At 43.9% G+C, this 23425-nt stretch overlaps 2 protein-coding genes across 9 annotated transcripts in view; one reads left to right on the top strand and one right to left on the bottom strand.

The window, feature by feature from the left end:
* Positions 1–289: 289 nt before the first annotated feature.
* LOC109903008 (proteoglycan 4) lies at positions 290–11475 on the top strand. Its single transcript, XM_020499677.2, has 15 exons — positions 290–335; positions 463–554; positions 1005–1121; positions 1341–1463; positions 3330–3404; positions 3711–3785; positions 4538–4597; positions 4727–4924; positions 5613–6497; positions 7580–7666; positions 8113–8249; positions 8472–8628; positions 8983–9090; positions 9520–9648; positions 9978–11475. The coding sequence occupies exons 2-15, from the start codon at positions 488–490 to the stop codon at positions 10094–10096; spliced, it is 2337 nt and encodes a 778-aa protein (XP_020355266.1). The 5' UTR covers positions 290–335; positions 463–487; the 3' UTR covers positions 10097–11475.
* Positions 10142–23425, bottom strand: part of LOC109902726 (nucleoprotein TPR-like) — a 37799-nt gene continuing 24515 nt past the window's right edge. Inside the window, exons 33-49 of one of the 8 annotated variants that reach the window (XM_031785792.1) lie at positions 20672–20868; positions 20509–20579; positions 20209–20408; positions 19670–19948; positions 19241–19485; positions 18935–19156; positions 17850–17993; positions 17182–17275; positions 16717–16856; positions 16502–16585; positions 15840–15931; positions 15619–15728; positions 15288–15386; positions 12259–12415; positions 12006–12124; positions 10732–10815; positions 10142–10470 (exon numbers count right to left, since the gene is read on the bottom strand). In XM_031785792.1, the coding sequence (XP_031641652.1) occupies positions 10418–10470; positions 10732–10815; positions 12006–12124; positions 12259–12415; positions 15288–15386; positions 15619–15728; positions 15840–15931; positions 16502–16585; positions 16717–16856; positions 17182–17275; positions 17850–17993; positions 18935–19156; positions 19241–19485; positions 19670–19948; positions 20209–20408; positions 20509–20579; positions 20672–20868 (2390 nt within the window). In that variant the 3' untranslated portion in view covers positions 10142–10417. Of the gene's footprint in view, positions 10471–10731; positions 10816–12005; positions 12125–12258; positions 12416–15287; positions 15387–15618; positions 15729–15839; positions 15932–16501; positions 16586–16710; positions 16857–17181; positions 17276–17849; positions 17994–18934; positions 19157–19240; positions 19486–19669; positions 19949–20208; positions 20409–20508; positions 20580–20671; positions 20869–23425 lie in introns of all 8 variants that reach the window. The other 7 variants (XM_031785796.1, XM_031785790.1, XM_031785791.1 and 4 more) reach the window with 7 other exon arrangements.

Below are 23425 nucleotides of genomic sequence, written 5' to 3'. Positions count from 1 at the left end.
CTTTTGCTGAACTTCTTTTTGTAATCTTGTTTTGAAAGAAAAGGGTACACCAGTCTGTGTGATGTCATCTGACTGGCACAGTAAACACGTGTTGGAGCAGGTCCAACTCTTACTCAAAATGTGCAGGGAGAAATGTACAGTCTAGGGTTCCCTCCCTTCATTGCGTAGGAGTCTAGTCTGCGAATCACTTGTGGGTTTTAATTGGACCGGATTCTCCAAATTAACGGGAATCCCTGTCAGAGAAGAAACCGGCAGCCTGCCTCTCTCTCAGTCCTTATAAAAGCAGACACAGTGCAGGACTCAGCAGGATTTGAACGGAGGGTCACTCTTTCAAGGTACAGTGAGACCTTTCACTCTCAAGTCATTGTGCATAGGCTATATGATTTATAATGGAATATAAATTAATTGAGTTGTGATGTTCTTTGTTCTCTCCTTTCTGTCTGTCTGAATGCTATTGCTCAGGTTGAAACAGAGGACACCTGTGAAGATGACTCCATCAGTTATTTCTGCTCTTCTTCTGCTGGCTTGTGCTCTCCCATTCAATTCTGCTCAGTGTGAGTATTTCTAATCACTGCATATGTAAATTGCTTTGATTCGTTTTCTGATGTGTGGTGTTTCTGGGTTTTATCCTAAATGGTTCTAACCTCCGTTAGAGATGATAAGGATGCATGTTGTCACAATGTAAATTACCATGAGCGTACTGAATTTATTTCTGTAAAAGTATAACAGACTGTATATGCTTTATATACACTGATTTATATTTACTCATTCACAAATGATTAACTAGGAGGGGAAATCGTTTTTTTCTGGCTCTGTAATGTAGGATTCCACCATTATCTTGTCAGTGTGACAAGTGACAAGTCCATGTGACAAGGCCTTATTGTTGGAATGATATTGATACTGTTGTCATTGCTGGTGACTTGTGACTGTCTGTTTGTGGAAATATCTACATGACTGTGTGAATGACACAAAATATTCTTTATGTTGTTGACCTTTCTGTATAGCAAGCTGTAGTGGGAGATGTGGAGGAGAGTATTACAGGGGTTACATGTGCCAGTGTGATTATGACTGTCTCACTCACGAGGAGTGCTGTAAGGACTACGAATCCCAGTGCACCACAAGTAAGGACTTTTCTTATCTATTTATTTGTGGTATCCGAGTGACATTACATTATGATAAACAAAATGTGGATCATAATAACCCATTAGAATGCTTGACGTGTTTTTAGATGATATACACGCACATGGGTGTACAGGTATTATGCGTGGGTTATAACATAACCAGGAGGGGACTGGTGTGATAATGGATGTACTGTATGTCTGACTGTGTCTGTGTACCAGGTGACTCGTGTAAAGGGCGGTGTGGCCAATCCTTTAAGAGAGGCAGGCAGTGTGACTGTGATCCGGACTGCGCTCGCTACAGCAAGTGCTGCCCAGATTACAAGAGCCAGTGTGGTATTGAAGGTTAGTAAAATGTCAAACACACCTAGCATGGTCTTCTGAAGTAAAATTCTACACTGAAACCATGCATGTTTTTTTTGCATGTACGGTACCTTCAGGAAGTATTCATACCCCTTGACTTATTCCATATTTTGTTGCATTACAGCCTGAATTCAAAATGGATTCAATAAATGTATTTTCTCACCCATCTACAAACAATAACCCACAATGACAAAGTGAAAACATGTTTTTAGAAATGTTTGCTAATTTATTGAAATAGAAATACAGAAATCTCTCATTTGCACAAGTATTCACACCCGAGTCAATACTTTGTAGAAGCACCTTTGGCAGTGATTACATCTGTGAGTCTTTCTGGGTAAGCTTTCCACACCTGAATTGTGCAACATTTGCCCATTATTATTTTCAAAATTCTTCAAGCTCTATCAAATTGGTTGTTGATCATTGCTAGACCTACATTTTCAGGTCTTGCCCTCGAATTTTCAAGTAGATTTAAGTCAAACTGTAAATCGGCCACTCAGGAACAGTCACTATCTTCTTAGTAAGTGTACAGTAGATTTGGCCTTGTGGTTTAGGTTATTGTCCTGCTGAAAGGGGAATTCATCTCCCAGTGTCTGGTGGAAAGTAGACTGAACCAGGTTTTCCTCTAGAAATATGCCTGTGCTTAAGCTCTATTCCGTTTCTTTTTTTATCCTGAAAAACTCCCCAGTCCTGAACTATTACAAGCATACCCATAGCATGATGCAGCCACCACTATGCTTGAAAATATGAAGAGTGGTACTCAGTAATGTGTTGAATTGGATTTGCCCGAAACATAACACTTGGTATTCAGGACAAAAAGTTAATTGCTTTGCAACATTGTTTGAAGTATTACTTTAGTGCCTTGTTGAAATTAGGATGCATGTTTTGGAATATTTGTATTCTGTTCAGGCTTCCTTCTTTTCACTCTGTCAATTAGGTTAGTATTATGGAGTAACTACAATGTTGTTGATCCATCCTTAGTTTTCTCCCATCACAGACATTCAACTCTAACTGTTTTAGTCACCATTGGCCTCATGGTGAAATCCCTGAGCGGTTTCCTTCCTCTCCGGCAACTGAGTTAGGAAGGACACCTGTATCTTTGTAGCGACTGGGTGTATTGATACACCATCTAAAGTGTCATTAATAACTTGACAATGCTCAAAGGGATATTCAATATCTGCTTTAAAAAAAAAGGTTTACTCATCTACCAATGGGTGTCCTTCTTTGTGAGGCATTGGAAAACCTCCCTGGTCTTTGGGGTTGAATCTGTGTTGGAAATTCACTGTTCCACTGAGGGACCTTACATATAATTGTATGTGTGCTGTACAGATATGAGGTAGTCATTAAAAAAATAAATATTAAATGCTATTAAATGTGACTTGTTAAGCACATTTTTACCACTGAACTTATTTAGGCTTGCCATAACAAAGGGGTCAAATACTTATTGATGGAAGATATTTCATTTATTTATATTTTTTATTAATTTGTAAAAAAAAATATATATATATATATATATATATATATATACACTTTGAATTATGGGGTATTTTGTGTAGACCAGTCACAAAAAATATCAATTGAATCCATTTTAAATTCAGACTGTAACACAACAAATACTTTCTGTAGACACAAACTTTTCTGTATTGCATCCACAGGTAAAGATAGTATATAATTTAATGTATGAAATAACATCGTATAAATTATAGAATGACTTACAATGAAAAAGTGGTTAGAGTTAGTTGATTTAAAGATAGGCATGTTGGCACTATGCATGTAAATATGCATGTAAATGTTAAACTCATGCAGTAGCCAGCGTCAGTTAATTTTTTTCTCTTTTAATAATTACTACAGACACCAAACAACCAGGCAGCACAACACCACTGAAGACTAGCTCATGTAATAACGTAAATGATGAAACACCAAAAGGTATAGCTTTTATTTAAAGATAGGCATGCTGGCACTATTCATGCAGTATATTCATATCAATAGCATTATGCATGTTAAAATGCAGAAGCCTGTCTGTTCATCTTAATTATTTTCTGTCTTAGTATTTACCATTTAGTATTACCAAGCACAAAACCAGCCAGTACAACACCAAAGACTAGCTCATGCAATAACGTAATTGATAACAAACCAAAAGGTATATTTCATTAAGTATTAGATTTGAGAGATATTATAGGAAAGTTGGTTGCTTTTGGATACTCTGACTCATTTAGTACTTGGTTGACACAGAGCGAGAGCCTCCCCAGATCCAGCCAAATGAGGAGCAAGAGATGACTCCCAATCCACAGGAGGAACTGAATGAAGGTCAGTATCTTCAGAACAACCTTACTGAGGAGATGGATAACCAACACTTCAGCCCTAAATAAGACTGAAAATGGAATTTTCACAATTATTCACTCAGCCCAACATCTTCCAATGACAAAGTCAAAACATTCCCTGTAATAAGAGAGTAATATTGTCTTATGAAAAACACAAATCTTTTGAACTTTTCCTGACCAGTCAAAAATGGCAGAGAGTGTGATTCCAAGATGTTTTGGATTGGCTGCCTGTCCTGCTGCCGTGACATTCTCTCCAGCTGTGATTTGAGCCGGAGCCCGGAGGCCATGTCTCCTCAGAGGTAGCCAGGAGCTCTGTGTCCGGGCCAGCCCCAACGGCCAAGAGAAACATGGGGAAATAATGTCATTATGAGTGGGCCGTGTGGAGGAGGGCAACAGGCACAGTCTCAATCAAAGAGAGAAGTGAGGAATGGAGAGATGAGGCCAGGATGGATGAGGAGATGGAAGTGTTATATGTGGGTTGCAACCCAAAGGTCGATTCGGGATAAAACAGGGTGTTTTTGGATTGATGCACTCTGGCCAGCCCACTACAGACCCGTTGGCACTGTAGAAGTGTATTCAAGCCTGGAATGTCATCAGTGTCTGTGGTTTGATTCAAGACATGCCAGGATGAACTAGAAAAATAGGAAAATATCAGAGAGACAGAGTTGTGCAATTACACATGCCACCTATAACTCAGTTATGTTAATAAACAATTACATTCATTTTCAAATTTGTCAGATGACCAGTTCATGCCATTGGTCACTCCAGAACCAGAACTCCAGGATGAACAGGGAGATGGTGAGAAACTTTTTCCTCGTTTCTCAACATAGCTACAAATTCACTTTTTATTTAGCCTATGCTGAATTGCTAGTTAGAAGATGTGTGAATGTGAATTTGACATTCATTTGCCCTTATTCCCTTCCGCAGATGTAAAGGGTGAGACCTGGCCAGAACTCCCTGTTCCCTCTCCTGAGGCTGAGCAAGAGGCCATTTTAGTGGGGGACTACACACCCTTCCCTGAGGAATGGGATCCAGAGGCAACACCTGGCCAAGAGGGGACCCCACCAGCAGAGGCCAACCCCTACCTTGCTGAACCAGCCAAGGAGGTTCCCACTGAGACAGCAGGTAAGGGATTCAATGAAATTCAATCTTTATTGTCCCAGTACGGCAATTAATTATGCCGTCAGGACAGGAGTTTACAAAATGCATATATACTGTTAGGATCTTATTTTTCAGAGTAAATAACTCACAGACACTAGAGAAGCTTAACCAAGTTTAAATCTGCCAAAGGGTCTTTACAGCTGTAATTCAGACAGCCAAACAAACATTTCTCACCATCACAGGTATATATATATCCCACTTAAGACACTCCTCCCTCTTATGGTTCCACAGGAAGAGGGTAACAGGATACTAAACCCTTATTACTCCCTTCAGGGGATCTGACCTCAACCCCTCCTTCACCTAGTCCACAGATGTCCATCTGCCTCCCCTATAGCAATCCTTTGATCTCCTCCCGTCCATCCAGCACAATCCACAGCCACTCTGTCTTTCTACAGATCTCACTCCTTAATATACTATGCGTCTGATCTATCATGTTTTTAATATCTCAATGTTCAACATTTTGAATCCAACAATACACACCACAGCATTTGGGCACAGTGTGGGAGATGATAGCTGAGCCATATCACACATATCACTATTTCACTGTTCCTGGAAATTGCATTTGACAAGGTGTTTCACAATCTACTTTGAGTCATTTGGAGTCAAATCAAATCTGACACAGACATCAAATCTCATGTTTTTCTAACTCCAGACTCCAGTGTTCCTGAGGGACAGCCTGATTCCAGCAGCAGCCCGTATGCATTAGACACAACTCCCGCTAGATCCTCCTCTGAGCCCACCCCTGCCTCCCCCCAGCCCTCCGACCAGGTCTTCCCGAGCTCAGAGCCCCAGCCTGGGCCTACTCCTGCAGAGGACATCCTTGAACTCCTATCTGAAGGACAGAGTGAATTGGACCCTGAGGGTCAGGAGGCAGAATCTGAGAACACACTGCCAAAGGACTCTGAACCCAGAACCTCAAACCTAGAGAATGCTGCCACCACACCAGCCTCCGACCCAACCTCTACCGGCCCCACACAGGGTACACCCTCAGGCCCAGAGGATCCTGAGGCTACCCCTGCATCTCTAGACAGCACCACCCCCTCCACCAAGCCTGACCAGACACCCAGTGCCCCTGAAGGATCTACCCCAAGCTCAGAGCAGGACAGCTACAAGGAGAATGCCCCAACAACCACCCCTTCAGACCCACAGGATCCCAATGCGTCCTCTGAGGCACCAGCATCTGATAGTGGTCCCGAAGCTAAACCTGGCAGAGTGGACACCCCAGAAAGTTTTGATGACAGCAGTATCCCCCAGACTGGAGATCTGGCAACGCCTCCCACCTCAGATCCTCAGGCCACATCCACAGACCCAACGGGACATGAAGAGGAAGGAGACAAGGCTGCACCAGAGGAGATCACTACAGACCCCATGAAGCTCACTCTCGTCCCCACCATCAAACCAACCCCCAACAAAACCACAGAGAAACCCAAGCCCAGCAAACCCACAGGGAAACCCAAGCCCAGTCCTACACGGCCCAGCACCCTCACTGATATCAACCAAGATCTGGGCACAGACAACCCCAGGGACTACCAAGCAGGTAAGCTTAACTATGTTGGATCTTGCTTTGTCTTACTTTAATACTATTGCAACGAAACAGTCAAAGTGGTAGAGCACCTATTACTGGGCAATGGTAGAGTCACCAGCCTTATTACTGGGCAATGGTAGAGTCGCCAGCCTTATTACTGGGCAATGGTAGAGTCGCCAGCCTTATTACTGGGCAATGGTAGAGTCGCCAGCCTTATTACTGGGCAATGGTAGAGTCACCAGCCTTATTACTGGGCAATGGTAGAGTCACCAGCCTTATTACTGGGCAATGGTAGAGTCACCAGCCTTATTACTGGGCAATGGTAGAGTCACCAGCCTTATTACTGGGCAATGGTAGAGTCACCAGCCTTATTACTGTACAATGGTAGAGTCACCAGCCTTATTACTGGGCAATGGTAGAGTCACCAGCCTTATTACTAGGTCGATTTGCCAGCCTATCCTTTCCTTAATGTGTCGCATTGGATTGTATTACTTCTCTTGGATGAAAAGAGCTTCCTCTTGCCAAGTGTAGTGGCACTATATTAACTGGTGACAGTCAAAAGGTGACAGTTTTCCCATAGCCTAAGAAGACAGTCCAGCACTTTCTGTGGTTTGGAAAAAAGTCCTCAGCTCCTTCACAGAGCAAAACAGAAAGAGGTCACATTAAAGCAGCAATCAGCAGTTGAAACAATAACAAAGCGTTCACGCCACTGTTTAAGTAAAACGCTGAGGGATGTGGGCCTGGAGACTAGGCCCATCCCTATGGATACAAGGACTGACCAACCCTGATATCAAAATTATAGTTAACCATGTTGAGGCTATTTAGTGTTTGTTTACATTTACTTTGTTTACAAACATTGGAGTAAAACAAGCTTATATTTTGGGTTCTGATAAAGTACGACAGCTGAACTCAGCTCATGAACTGTTATATTCTTCAGGAATCAATGGGTACATGTAATTCATTTATAAGTCAAAAAAATTGCTGTAGCAACTGCTGATTGCCCCTTTAGCCAATTAACACTTGGACAGACACTTCAAATGGTCCTGGTTAACTTGTTTTTCTTATTAGTCCTCGTGTGCTTCCTTTTTCTCCAGATGAACACAATGACACCAACATCTGCAGCGGTCGTCCCGTCGGCGCAGTGACTACGCTGAGGAATGGGACCGTGGTGGTTTTCAGAGGTCAGTGCCAGACCATAACACTTGGTCTAGATACTGTAATTATATAGTCTATGTACCAGACACACCAGATGTTGGGTTTGCATTCCCAGACCGCACCCTGTCTGCCTTTGTGATGTTGTGACTGGACTGTCCTTCAGCTCTTATCCACATTTTGTAGATGTGACACTGATTGTTTTTCAAACCCAAGAGAACCCCAAACATGTAAATGTTTCACGTTAATTTACAAGGGTAAAGATGGTTAGCTACAGTAAGACAACCCCTGTATTATAGACTAGAAGATAGATACTAGAGGGTAGGCCATCATTGTAAATAATTTGTTCTTAACTGACTTGCCTAGTTAAATAAAGGTTAAATAAAAAAAATAGGATGAGGATGAAAAGTAATTGAGGACTCGATGCAGATGGACATACCATACCAGTGTTGCTTCCACTCTCCTCCTTCTTTAGGACACTATTTCTGGGTGTTGGACAGCAATAGGGTGCCTGGACCTGCCCGTGGGATCACAGACGTGTGGGGTGTCCCTTCTCCCATCGACACAGTCTTCACCCGCTGCAACTGCCAGGGCAAGACATACTTCTTCAAGGTACACCACCTATGTAACATTAAAACATAGATACCCAAAGCAAATGATAGAATTTCCATTTTGTCATACAGTATTACTGACTTGAAGTGAAGGGTATCTGTTCAATAGGCCTAGAATGTAACTATCCCAAACATAGTGTTATAATACCTACTTTTATACTACATTAAGTGGAGTTGATAGAGAACAAAATTGTTTATCTATGTGCCTTCTCCCCCTCCATAGGGTTCTAACTACTGGAGGTTCGAGAATGGCATGATGGAGCCCGGCTACCCCAAGCTAATCAGGGCGGGCTTCGATGGGCTGCAAGGACAGATCACGGCTGCCCTGTCTGTGCCAGAGTACCGCAAGAGGAGAGAGTCGGTCTACTTCTTCAAGAGAGGTGACTGACTGCTGTACACTACTTACCCAGTGGAGGCTGCTGAGGGGAGGATGGCTTATAATGTCTGGATCGGAGCGAATAAAATATCAAAACACATGGGAACTATGAGTTTGTTGTATTTGATACCTTTCCACTCCAGCCATTTTGAGCCTGTCCTCCCCAAATAAGGTGACACCAACCTTCTGTGACAATATTAACTCTGATATAAATACATTAGAATATTCTTTATTGCTAAAGCCAGTGATAATAGATTTACTCATAGGTTTCGGCTGTCTCTGGTAAAGCACAAAAAACAAGCATGCCCATGTCATCCTGAGCTACCACGTCTGATATCTGTATGATTGTCTGTTCCAGGAGGCTTGGTGCAGAAGTATTCCTACCAGTCTGGCATCAGCCCTACATGCGGCAGGAAGGTCCACTACTCTGTTTATACCGTACGCAACCGTGTTGCTAGGCAAGCAGGTAATGAGCTGCCCAACTTGACATTTCAGTCCTTTCACTGAACATTTTATTAGACTGAGGCAGGCAGTGCTGAGAACCTGGAGAACCACTCACAGACAGGTTTTATTTGATCTGAGATGCATTTAGTTCTCTATACTCAGATGCGGCTCAGAAGGAGGTTAAGAGAAAGAGGAAACGAGGTTCACTGAATGTAAGCAGGTTATTCAGAGAAAACAATCACAATAGTCAGGTTGTGTGGGTGCAGAATCAGATTGTAGTGGAATGTCGCAACAATGTTTTTATTAGAAGTAAACCGACAGATTTAAGAACTACATAATTTCCTCAAACTGGAATTTGTACTCCAAGACACCTAGACAAATGTTCCAGTTCAAATATCACACTCCTCAAATGACATTTTGTCTCTCTAAACTGAACGGTCTCTCCTCTCAGCGCCTCTGCTGGGACAGGAGATCAACATCCGTCTGACCTGGAGAGGCTTCCCATCCACCGTGACCTCCGCCGTGTCCATCCCAACCCACAAGAAACCAGAGGGATACAACTACTACCTCTTCTCACGCTGTAAGTATTTAGCCAAGATACTATTTTTATTACCCAAATCCGAGCCTGTAGCCTGTCCTTGATGAAAAATGGTTTGGTGGAAAAACCTGCACCTGTCGGTCTGCTGTAAAAATCCAGTCCTAGACCTTACACAACGTAATGGTCGGACACATCTGAGCCCCATGTGTCTAGGCAGGGTGGGTCAGAGAGGGTGGAGTAGATGGGTCTGCTGGCACGGCTTGGTCCTGATCCTGTCCTAGGAGTTTGTGTCAACAGCAGCCATTTGGTCCAGAGACCAAGTGAGCCCATATTTTCCTCAAATTAACCCACCCTCTTCCCGTGTCTTTCAGCCAAATACTACAATGTCAATATGGGAGATGAGCGACCTTTCATAGCAACTCCCCCGGTGAGCTCTGCTCCCCAGAAGAACTCTGCCAAAGACTTTTTCAACTGTCCAAAGGAAGTTTGAGGAGAAAAAGCAGGGACATTCAAAAACCGATTCATTGACACACCATCTTCCTAATGGATCTCAAACTTTATTAGCATCATTATTCATAAAACCAACACCAATGTTTTAGCAAGGACTCCACGTAACAAATCTTTAAAAAAAAGAAGATTATTCATCATAACAATGAAATGATCAGTGATCACCATAACTACAGGAGATACATAATTTAGATTTATGGAAAACGCAGGTGTTCTCTTTGGAACCATGGTGACCAGTCTTGTAGCGGGAATGATGTCTTGTGGAGATGGAAATAATGTTGGGGCAGGAGCTCTGATCGGTTGTTTATCGGGCAAATCTCCTCCCAGTCCCAGTTACACCCCGTGATGGCAACGTCCCTGGTTCCCATCAAACGAGACATATTGGTATGAGACAAAGGTCTGCTTTATTAATGTAAAAACAAATCATTCTGATTCTGTACAGCGCCTGTATAATATATAATGCAAAGACAATGCTAATGTAACAAATAATTTTAGATGAAACATTTCTCTTCTGCATTTTTTGATTATTAAAATCGATTTATCATCAACAATGAATCTCGACTTGGTTTTATATGTTGTATTAAGAGCTGTGTACAATATAAATGTCTGTTCACTCACCTCTCCTCATGCGGTTCTCTGTCCAGCGTTGGAGCTGTCGGCTGTGTCCTGGTCTAGAGGGTTTGGGCTGAGTCCTACTAGTGTCTAAAGCAGAGAGACAAAGGGAGCAGTTACACACGGCTCATTCTAACACTACTACAGCCAAAACTGAGAACGCAATACGGCCTACTAGTCAGAGACAATGGACCATTTAATTAAACATTCCAAGGAGGTCAGAGCCAAGCTCCTATAAAACCAGTATAAATACTCAAATTTGAGAGGAATCTCACAACTAGAATGTAGACCAAATACAATTCCAACAACCAGTATGAATGGAGGGGTATTGGTAAGGGTATAGAGTAGGCCTGTTGGCTTGGGTAGGGCACACTAAGGTATTGAGGGTTAGCTAGTGGAGGTTAGAGGACTGCAGACCTGTTCAGTAGGCTACCACAAAGGGAATCTGAACGCTGTTCGCTAGAAGAGTCCACTGTTTCAGCCTATTGCATTTCTTTGCAGCGCATACATAATTTCAGATTTTCTAAATGTATAAAATCTCAACTCTAGTGCAAAGGGATTTTAGAAGCATTGCCTCTATAGCCAATACTGAAACCCCCGACTCCATTTAAGGCCAAGATGTTGAGATGTATTTTTTATTATTATTTTGTAATGCTTTTTGTGACGTGGATCATAATTACTGTTAATCAGGTTACATGATCCTCATAATGTTACGTGGAAAATACAACTACTGGGATGCAGAATTAAACATATATCACACGCACAAATGTGACCAGTTATTCTTTGTATACGCATTTCATTTATTTCACTAGCAAATGCGAGTGAACTGCTGGCACTTTAGAGCCCACTGAATGTCCATCTTATGTTAGCTTGAAACAATTAGTGTTGACCTTTCCACAACACATGGAGTCGAAAAGGGATTTGTCCATGTGTTTACGTACCGCTGACAGTCGGCAAACTCAGCATCACAACAAACAGGAGGGGCAGACAAGGGGTAGCCATGTCCAATAATGATGTATTAATCTCCATGTCCATTTACACAAACTCCGTACATGTCTGTGTGTTGCAGCTCGAGAAATCGGGATGTTAGATTGACTAAATTTATTTGAGATATTTTTGTATAAAAAAAAAAAAACTGTAAAAAAACCAGGCCCTATTAATTTCTGCTTACTTTTAACTCGGATCTCGTACCTGCATACATCGACAGAGAATTGCATAGTTGGTACGCAAAATGTGTGCATGTTGGCGGGTCTGGTACTGTAGAGAGTTGGGGTCAGTACCTGCAGAGCTGGAGGAGAGTTCCTGGCTGGTAGAAGGCAGGCCGCAGTCATCTGAGACCTGGGTAGGTTCCTCTATCTCCCCCGCCCGAGACATTACAGGTTCCAGAGACACCTCCACACTGGACACGTACACAACACACAGGTCATTCACTACGGAGATCACACGATTACTGTTGCGGTTCAAGTTCAGTCAGCTATACAATTTCAAGCTTTACTTTTGATGAATTTCATAGAGTAAGCAAGGTGGTCTCACAGGTCTCCCCCCGGCGCCATGAAGACATCAGCCCTCTCGTCCCCAGGACTTGGTCCTTCGGCCACCACCAAGCCTGGGGTTGAGGTGGTTACCATGGGAACAGACTGAGAGGTGTGTTCCGTGCCGTCAGATGGCGGGACCTCTGCAAATATGGACACTGGTGGGAGGGGGAGAGAATTAGCAGACGCTTATCCAGAGTTTATGTTGAAATGTCTGAACACAAACATTTATTTGGGCTGCAGTCTGAGGTGCAGTTAACTCTAATGAACTTATTAACCCCCTAGAGTCGACTGACGCACTGGTTGCATATTAAAAAAAATCCCCATCAGTCTGTCAGTTTAAGCTAGGAGACCTGTTTTTTTGCATTGGATGCTTCTCAATAGTGAAAGGTGGTGGCTAGAGCGGTGTTTGTTAGACCAAGAGGCATCCTGAAAAGTCTTCTCACATTAACGTCTATAGCGTCTGGACCACAAACGAATGGGACTCCACTCTACGACCCCCACAAGTTTCACAGATCTCATCTGAAGGTTAACCAATACCGGTTTTAAGAAACAAATCAAAGTAGATTTGTGCCTACCCCAAAAAAGGGGTTACATACAGTACCAGTCAAAAGTTTGGACATTCCAGGGCTTTTCTTTATTTGTACTATTTTCTACATCGTAGAATGTTAGTGAAGACCTCAACTATGAAGTAACACATGGATTAATTTAATACCCCCAAAAAGTGTTTGAGTAAATATATTTGAGATTCATCAGTAGCCACCCTTTGCCTTGATGACAGCTTTGCACACTCTTGGCATTCTGTTTAGCGTCACATCCTTATGATATACACTACTGTTTAAAAGTTTGGGGCCACTTAGAAAAGTCCTTGTTTTTGAAAGAAAAGCACATTTTTTGTCCATTTTAAAACATCAAATTGATCAGAAATACAGTGCACACATGGTTGATGTTGTAAATTACTATTGTAGCTGGAAACTGCAGATTTTTAATGGAATGTCTACATTGGAGTATAGAGGCCCATTATCAGAAACCATCACTCCTGTGTTCAAGTTTATCATTTTAAAAGGCTAATTGCTCATTAGAAACCCTTTTGCAATTATGTTAGCACAGCTGAAAACTGTTGTCCTGATTAAAGAAGCAATACAACTGGCCTACTGTAGACTAGGCCAGCATCCCGGAGTCGCCTCTTCACTGTTGAAGTTGAGACTAGCATTTTGCGGGTACTATTTAATGAAGTAGCCAGTTGAGGACTTGTGAGGCGTCTGTTTCTCAAACTAGACACTAACGTATTATCTGTTGTGCAGCGGGGCCTCCCACTCCCCTTTATATTCTGGTTAAAGTCAGTTTGCGCTGTTCTGTGAAGGAGTAGTGCACAGCGTTGTACGAGATCTTCAGTTTCTTTGCAATTTCTCGCATGGAATAGCCTTCATTTCGCAGAACAAGAATAGACTTACAAATTTCAGAAAAAAAAGTTATTCGTTTCTGGCCATTTTGAGCCAGTAATCGAACCCACAAATGTTGATGCTCCAGATACTCAACTAGTCTAAAGAAGGCAAGTTTTTATGCTTTTTTAAATCAGCACAACTGTTTTCAGATGTGCTAACATAATTGCAAAAGGGTTTTCTAATGATCAATTAGCCTTTTAAAATGAATAACTTGGATTTCTGTACAGCACTTTGAGATATCAGCTGATGTACGAAGGGCTATATAAATAAATTTGATTTGATTTGATTAGCTAACACAACGTGCCATTGTAACACAGGAGTGATGGTTGCTGATAATGGGCCTCTGTACACCTATGTAGATATTCCATAAAAACTCTGCAGTTTCCAGCTACAACAGTCTACAATTTATAACATTAACAATGTCTACACTGTATTTCTGATCAATTTGATGTCATTTTAAAATGGACAAAAATAAGTGCTTTTCTTTCAAAAACAAGGACATATCTAAGCGACACCAAACTTTTGAACGGTAGTATATATATATATATATATTCATTGACCACAAGAGACAGGTTTGAATGTGACAAACACTTGACAAATCAACTTATTTTTTCTAAATTAGTGCAGTTTGAATTCGTTGATTAAATACAGGACATTGTAAACAATAACAGAAGAATTGTGTCATACAAGTATGCTCAATACAAAATAACCAACTCATTGCAGCTCTGCCACAAAAATGGAAAAGGCAATTACTTAAAGGAGAAGGAAATTAAGTTTGTCATCCACCAATAAAAAAAAATCATAAATGTCTTAAAATTACTAATATAAATCATCACTAACAGTCAAGAGGGTTGACAACTATGCTGCATAAAATTCAAGATAGTTGGGAATAGATTTTCCATGTCCATACCATCGGGTTTATGAACTGACATACAATTGAGCATAAATTCATTCTTTTCAATTAAAGCCATTATCTAAAATTCTCACTACAAAAACAATGCTCAGTATACAGGGTATTCAACAGACTGGTGCAGACTGACATGCGGAAACAGAACAGAGCATCTCTTTCGGTACTGTCTATCGGTGGCTTGTTTTTGGAGTCAAGTCCAGGAATGCTTATTATGATATAATATCTGGGTGTGGTTGGACCTGCAAACTGTATTGCTGGGGGACTTTAAGGACCAGTCAGTCAACAGGAAACATTGTGCACTTAGGTAAAAAAATTAAATCATTTTAAAGCAGAAATGTTGCAGATGGGGGCGGATCAAGTCCCTATTGTGACACCATGGGAGAATGGAGGGATGCATTGCAAGAGAAAATGGTAGAATTATGATTTTTTGGGGAAACATTTATTTATCTGCATCTATCTGAAGGGTGGAATAAGTATAGTGACAAATATACAGTGTAAATGTCTGAGGTCCTCCAATCATGGGTGAGGGTCGGGATTATTGCATGTTTTGCTTCTCGTTATTTATGTTTTGTTAAAATAAAAAAATTCAGGACACGATTGTTTGGTTGAAGGACAAAAGGGCCAAAATGCAGTACTGTCCCGCACAATCCAGGAACTAGTGTGTGTGTACCGTACCTGGGGCAGCCACCTGCAGGGGTGTGGTGGGAACACTGAGGCCACCAGACTCATCCTCATGACCAGGCAGGAACAAAGGACTATCATACATCCCAAGACCTACAACATACACACACACACTTGACTTCACCAAAGAGAAATTGACATGGCAAAAGTAAGATCTCTCCTAATCAAATATCTCTAAAAGGTATCTGAGAAAAACAGTGAGGAGCTTATAACTAACATGTTGATCTCAGTGGTGTGTATGAGGAAAGAGAGAGTGGGTGTGTCTCAATGGTAGGGTATGGAGAAATAGAAAAGAGATGAGGTGTGCCTAAGTACAGTCCAGTACCTCCTTGTGATGCCAGATGTCCCAGGTCAGAGTGGGAGGTGGTGGTCTGGGGCATCAGGTCCTCTGGGGTGCCGAACCTGAACCGGGGTACACCAGCCACCTGGGGAGAACTGGACCATAGAGAGCAAGAAGAGGTTAGAAGTACTATGGGGTTCCTATGGGGACTTTACTAGTGGTGTTTAGCGGCTGATGTGTGTGTGTGTGTGTGTGTGTTTCCTCACTGGATAGCTTCTGCAAAGCTGTCAGAGCGGTGTGGCGGCACCAGAGTAGGAGTACTGGGAACCATCCTGTCATCATCGTCAAAAAAGTGCTGCTGTAAGAAGGCAGAGGGAGGAAAGAATATTATACTAGATCCTGAGCGGAATTTATTTTTGGGTCCGATACAGTTTTTTTGGGGGGGGGACAAAACTCACCGATACATCTGCCGATATACTGTTTTACAGCGGGTAAATGAAAGTAATATTTTACACATCGAATTTTCCTAAATTGCCATACAAAAGAATAACTGTCCAAGAAGTATTCTTCAAATAGTGATTTATTACATTGTGACAATGACACATGAGAATGGCCACATTTCAGATTTCCTTCCCCCCCCCCATTTTATTTATTTATTTTCGGTATAATTATAGTCCGATACCGATATAGCGCTAAAAGGACAACATCAAACACTGACAACAGAACACATGAGTTGCAGTTTAAAAAGGGATAGCGCGAAATGTTCTACTTAACCAGATAAACTCGTGTATACCATTTTATATGTCTGAGGTGCAGTTTAAAGGAAGTTGAAGGACGTTTTCACGAGCCATTGCTAACTAGTGTTAGCCAATGCCTGGAAGTCTATGGGAACAGGTAGCATGCTACCTGTTCCCATATTGTGACTTACTCCAATATTGTGACTTACTCCGCCGCTGGCCATCCCAGGGGTGAGCTGAGGGACTCTGCCTACCGACTGGCGACGCATGGGGCGCTGTAAGGCACACACACACACACCTCTGTACTACACAGATAACCATACCACAAAAACAGCAATACAATTGTCTTACGCACAGACACACACAGTGTAACTGGCTATATTGAGTCATAAGCACAAACCTGTACCTGAGCAGGGGGTCCCCGTTCCTGGTTGATGTTGAGGCGGGGGGGCAGCGGATGGGGTGCTCGCCGTGGAGACTGGTGCATTCGGGGAGCAGAGCTGGTTGGGTCACTTGAGAAGGCTTCCATACTGCTGCTGCCCTCGACTGACAGAACAGGAGACGACACTGTGGTTTACTTTGGCTGAGTTCCTACATCAAAATCCAACAAACGTAATCTCTCCATACAGACAGACGCAGTTACATCATTGTCTGTTGAACTAACAGATACCCCAATAATATCGTAAAATAGGCCCATGTCTATCAGTTTCCGACATGTTGAATCTACTGGCTTGGTTAATCTACCAACAGAGCGACTAAAATGTATCTCTCAATCCAGACAGACACCAACATATTACATCTCCCTGTCACTCAAGTGTCAGATGTCTAACCGACTGTGGAAACAAGTGTGTGACAGTTTCCATCGTCTTACAGCTGTGTGTCTGGGAGTCAGCCGGGCGCTGGGTGGAGTCAGATGCTCCTAGACTCTCTTCCGTCTCCGTGCCTGGGTCTGTCCCATCAGGACCCTGGGAGGGAGGCACACACAGTGGGAGAGAGAGAAGATGAGGAAAGAGGGCAGAAGGAGATGTTACAGGATGTTTCCCATGCACTATCTACTGCCCTGCAGTGTTGTGGTAAGCCGCACATGCTGATCATGATTAATTTCCCTTGTACAGGCATTCACTTAGAGGTCTAGTAACTTTAAAGCTAGCTAGACGGAGAGGGTGTGCCCCGCTTTCTTCTGCATCCACACCCTGACCACAAAGCCCCCACCCACCCACCCACCCTTCTCCCCTGCCAACCTTCCAGGACCTTCAGTTCCCACACACACACCGTCACTCTAGATCACAACACAGACATGAGGTAGCAGAGTGTAGCAAGAGCACTGGTGAGGCACCAATTCGTCACACAGAAAAACGTGCATGTGCACACAACTTTGGTTACAACATTGCCTGGCTGTAACATCCGAGAGACATGACAGTTGGAAAGAATTAGGGAGTGGGTGCAAGACAGGAAATGAGAGAGAGTGGAATTACAAAACACATGCTGGAAATTACATCGTTAAGTTAGTAACCTCGCATGTGTGTGTGTGGATCTTACCTCTGTGTCGTCGCCTTCATATGCCTCATTGCCATCTCTGCTCCCTTCATTGCTCTCCTCCCCCTCATCCCCCATCCCTCCATCATCTTCATCCTCCTCCTCGTCCTCCTCGTCGTCGTCGTCATCCTCCTCCTCCTCATAGTCCTAAAGAGAGGACGTAAAAGGTCTCAATGAACAGTCAAGTTGAATTTCAACATTGAGTATGGGCTGCATATCAACATTTTCATTCCATCAAATGGAGTTCCAGATTTCTAAGTGACATATACTCTCAGATCATTTTAGGCAAGATTTTTGCTAGGATTTGAGGGAGTTCAATTGACCATTCACTAAGCCCCGTCCCCAAATGTTGGGCAACCAATCACAGAGAGCAAACACCTCAGGCAAGCTCACATTTGAAATGCATGAAAGCCATTGAGGGCATAACAAAAACGTTTTCATCCAAAAACAAATTGTTTAAATGGCTAAATAATTTAACAGTACACCAGGGGTACTTGCTACTGTGATTCTGGAAATGCAGAGCCTGTTGGAGTAATTTTAGAATACAGAATTATACTTGTGTTATTGTTTGCTAGCTCAGCAGGTAAAGAAGCCTTCACTTTATTGACCACTCAACATTGCTGACGCTAGCTAGCTAAGTAGCCAGATAATATAACTAGGCTTTTTTCTAAATGTGCGTTAGCTAGCTAAGTTATCCATGCTATGAATAGAAATTTCATCTGCTGTCGACATCTGGATAGGATTTGAGAGTGCTTGATAACAACTGCATGCCGACAGTGCATTCAGAGCCATCCAGTGGCTAGCAACACAACAACCTTCATTTTACCAGGTTCCTGTGAAGCAATTGTAATGACAATCCACCATGACACACACGAGAGTCTCCTGATTAGCATGGAGTAGTCAGTTTAATTTCATTGTGTATTAGAAACACACTATGAGATCACTGAGAGGGGATTTCGCCAGTGGTTAAAGAGGAAATTGGGCTTCCTGGGAAAATGTAACACTAACCAAGGCTTAGCGAAGGATCAATTAGTGTCTAGCAACAAAAATATTTCAAATCGACAACAGTAGATTCCCTTTGTCAGTACCGGTTCCTCTTCCTCATCCTCCTCCACCTCCACCTCCTCCTGCTGCTCGTCCTCGCTCTCAGAGTCGGTCACTATGACGATGACATCGTGCTGGGGGGGTTCTTCGTTGGCGTCGTATGAAAATGAGATGAATGCGGTCTCGGACAGGAGCAGCTCTACAGGGACAGACTGAGACGCTGCACCCTCTTCAGCCTCCTCTAGTACTGGGTACTCCTCCACCACCTGCTGACACACACACGATTAGACACACAATCCAGACTGAAAGACCACATCAGCCTCTCGAGAGAATGGGTAGTACACACATACCTGGCTGGTCTCTGGGGCTTCCTGGCTCTCTCCAGGCACCAGTCCCTCTGCACTGCCCTCAGCCAGCACCTCCTCCTGGGCCTCTGGCTCCTCTGGGTCGACTCTCTGGATGATGCGTAGCTTCTTGGGGATGGGGGGTTCAGAGGGGTCCTCCTGGGGGGTGTCTGTGTCAGGCCCATAAGGGCTGTCCTGCTCCTCCTCACGAGGTCTCTTGGACATGGAAGATGTTCCTGGCGTGGCTGAAACTGGAGAATTGAAAAATACACAATTCTAGCTTAACTTGGTAGATATGCTGTTCATTCAATATTAGAGGACCAGTGGTAATGCAGTGAGAACTTCACTCATTGTCAACCCTTAAGCTTAGTTAGACAACACTACTATACCCCAAATCTATAGAAACTCCTGGTTAGATTTAATCAAGACGCTCACCTGTACCAAACACGGCTGTTGACGTCGACGGCCTCTCCATTTGCGAACTGGGTGCCGCTTCCATTACTGGGGCCGGGGGCTGCTCCTGATTGGCTGGTTCAGTGTGGGGCAGGCTCTGTTGCTGTGTTGGCTGGACGAAGGCTGTGGTCTGGGTCTGGGTCTGCTGGACCACCAGCATTGGGTTGGTGGTCTGAACATTGGGGCTGGTTGACCGTACTGAACCGCTGGCACTGCCGTAAACAGTCACATGCTCAGGCGGGCCCTCGGATGACTGCATGGCTGGAGGGGTCACAGGTGACAGGGTCAATACTGTTCAGAGATGGAAATACCATGTCTGCGGTCTGATTCTCGATCCTTCCGTCTGAAATGTGCTCGTTCTCCCCCCCCATTGATCTCATCTGATTCAAGTAATAAAGTGCACTTCAACTACCAAAACACTTCAAACAGCCATCCTGCGCTTGAAAAAAGACCAATACTCAAATATTAATGCTATAACATTCACATCACACCAACAGTGATATTGGTTCCACAGAACTCACCTTCCTGGTTCTCCACCTGTGTGGTTGGCATGACGGTGGCAGTAGGGGTGGGGGTGGGCACGGTGGCGGGGGTGATCATGGGCCTGATGCTTGCCCGGGGGGTGGGCTTGTTCCCGGGGATGGCAGGGGGCTTGCTGGGGCCTTGAGCACCCAGAGGGGTAGGCTTGATATTGGCAGTAGGGGGCTCAGAGGTACTGGTGCTATGGGGGAAATACAGATGAAAACATCATTGCACAAGTTACCCAAGTGTAGTGAGTGTGTTTGCGGGGGAGAGAGAGTGTGTGTGTGTGAATACTTTACCTGCCCCGGTCTGCAGCTTGGGTGGTCTTCAGTGGTCCTCGCTGCTCTGTGGTCCTCTGCTGTTCCTGAGCCTATAGGTAGGAGAGGAAAAATGAAAAGCAATCCAGGCTAGTCAGGTAGAAAGCACAAGTGCTCTATTGAAATCTATGCCTCCATCTCTCACCTTGCTGGGACCCTGTTCAAGAGGCTCATCCCTCTGCTCTCCGTGTCTCTCCTGCTGTTCTCTCAGGTCCCGCAGCTCCCTCTCCTGGCGGCTCAGACGGCCCTCGTATTGGGACTTCAGAGCACTGACTCTGACCTCCAGCTCCTCCCTCTGCTGTTTCAGCTCCTCATTTTCCTTCTGCAGCTGGTCCTTGGAGCCTGGGGAGGAGGATGGGATAGGGTCAAAAGGTCCCCCCCTTTTTTTGCTAACATCTCATGACAGAAAATATCAGAGATCAGCATTCACATACCGTTGCGGACAAATATATTTGCACCCTTGCACTTTTCTTAAAGCTGCAATATAACTTTTTGCGTGACCCGACCAAATTCACAGAAATGTGAGTGCACACTATTTCTATGCTTCTTGTTCTTAAGTTTTACTTTTGTACACCAGATTCAAAAAAATTGAGAGAAAAAAAAAGAGTGATATTTCACAGCAGTTTAGATGTGACAATGATTCTCTACACAATACATTGCTTGTTTTGTCAAACTGAAATTAGGCAAACTATTCCATACCGGTACCCCTTGTACACTGCTCAAAAAAATTAAGGGAACACACAACACAATGTAACTCCAAGTCAATCACACTTCTGTGAAATCAAACTGTCCACTTAGGAAGCAACACTGATTGACAATACATTTCACATGCTGTTGTGCAAATGGAATAGACAACAGGTGGAAATTATAGGCATTTAGCAAGACACCCGCAATAAAGGAGTGGTTCTGCAGGTGGGGACCACAGACCACTTCTCAGTTTCTATGCTTCCTGGCTGATGTTTTGGTCACCTTTGAATGCTGGCGGTGCTTTCACTCTAGTGGTAGCATGAGACGGAGTCTACAACCCACACAAGTGGCTCAGGTAGTGCAGCTCATCCAGGATGGCACATCAATGCGAGCTGTGGCAAGAAGGTTTGCTGTGTCTGTCAGCATAGTGTCCAGAGCATGGAGGCGCTACCAGGAGACAGGCCAGTACATCAGGAGACCGCTACCTCCGCCTGTGTGCAAGGAGGAGCAGGAGGAGCACTGCCAGAGCCCTGCAAAATGACCTCCAGCAGGCCACAAATGTGCATGTGTCTACTCAAACGGTCAGAAACAGACTCCATGAGGGTGGTATGAGGGCCCGACGTCCACAGGTGGGGGTTGTGCTTACAGCCCAACACCGTGCAGGACATTTGGCATTTGCCAGAGAACACCAAGAGTGGCAAATTTGCCACTGGCGCCCTGTGCTCTTCACAGACGAAAGCAGTTTCACACTGAGCACGTGACAGACGTGACAGTCTGGAGACGCCGTGGAGAACGTTCTGCTGCCTGCAACATCCTCCAGCATGACCGGTTTGGCGGTGGGTCAGTCGTGGTGTGGGGTGGCATTTCTTTGGGGGGCCGCACAGCCCTCCATGTGCTCGCCAGAGGTAGCCTGACTGCCATTAGGTACCGAGATGAGATCCTCAGACCCCTTGAGACCATATGCTGGTGCGGTTGGCCCTGGGTTCCTCCTAATGCAAGACAATGCTAGACCTCATGTGGCTGGAGTGTGTCAGCAGTTCCTGCAAGAGGAAGGCATTGATGCCATGGACTGGCCCGCCCGTTCCCCAGACCTGAATCCAATTGAGTACATCTGGGACATCATGTCTCGCTCCATCCACCAACGCCACGTTGCACCACAGACTGTCCAGGAGTTGGCGGATGCTTTAGTCCAGGTCTGGGAGGAGATCCCTCAGGAGACCATCAGCCACCTCATCAGGAGCATGCCCAGGCGTTGTAGGGAGGTCATACAGGCACGTGTAGGCCACACACACTACTGAGCCTAATTTTTACTTATTTTAAGGACATTACATCAAAGTTGGATCAGCCTGTAGTGTGGTTTTCCACTTTAATTTTGAGTGTGACTCCAAATCCAGACCTCCATGGGTTGATAAATCTGATTTCCATTGATAATTTGTGTGTGATTTTGTTGTCAGCACATTCAACTATGTAAAGAAAAAAGTATTTAATAAGAATATTTCATTCATTCAGATGTAGGATGTGTTATTTTAGTGTTCCCTTTATTTTTTTGAGCAGTGTACACGGCGGATGCCACCCGTTAGATATACGGTTCCGTATTTCACTGAATAAATGTTTTGTTTTTGAGATGATGGTTTCCAGGTTTCGACCATATTAATGACCCAAGGCTCGAATTTCTGTGTGTTATTATGTTATAATTAAGTCTATGATTTGATAGAGCAGTCTGACTGAGCGATGTTAGACACCAGCAGGCTCGTAAGCATTCATTCCAACAGCACATTCATGCGTTTGCCAGCAGCTCTACTATTTATGAATTCAAGCCTATCAACTCCCGAGATTAGGCTGGTGTAACGATGCGGTGTGAAATGGCTAGCTAGTTAGCGGGGTACGCGCTAATAGCGTTTCAAAGGTCACTCGCTCTGAGACTTGGAGTAGTTGTTCCCCTTGCTCTGCATGGGTAACGCTGCTTCGAGGGTGGCTGTTGTCGATGTGTTCCTGGTTCAAGCCCAGGTAGGAGCGAGGAGAGGGCCGGAAGCTATACTGTTACACTGGCAATACTAAAGTGCCTATAAGAACATCCAATAGTCAAAGGTATATGAAATACAAATGGTAGAGAGAAATAGTCCTATAATAACTACAACCTAAAAACGTCTTACCTGGGAATATTGAAGACTCATGTTAAAAGGAACCACCAGCTTTCATATGTTCTCATGTT

The sequence above is a fragment of the Oncorhynchus kisutch genome, linkage group LG13 (assembly GCF_002021735.2).
Source record: "Oncorhynchus kisutch isolate 150728-3 linkage group LG13, Okis_V2, whole genome shotgun sequence".
Taxonomy (NCBI): Eukaryota; Metazoa; Chordata; class Actinopteri; order Salmoniformes; family Salmonidae; genus Oncorhynchus; species Oncorhynchus kisutch.
This window is presented reverse-complemented; position numbering and strand designations above follow the sequence as displayed.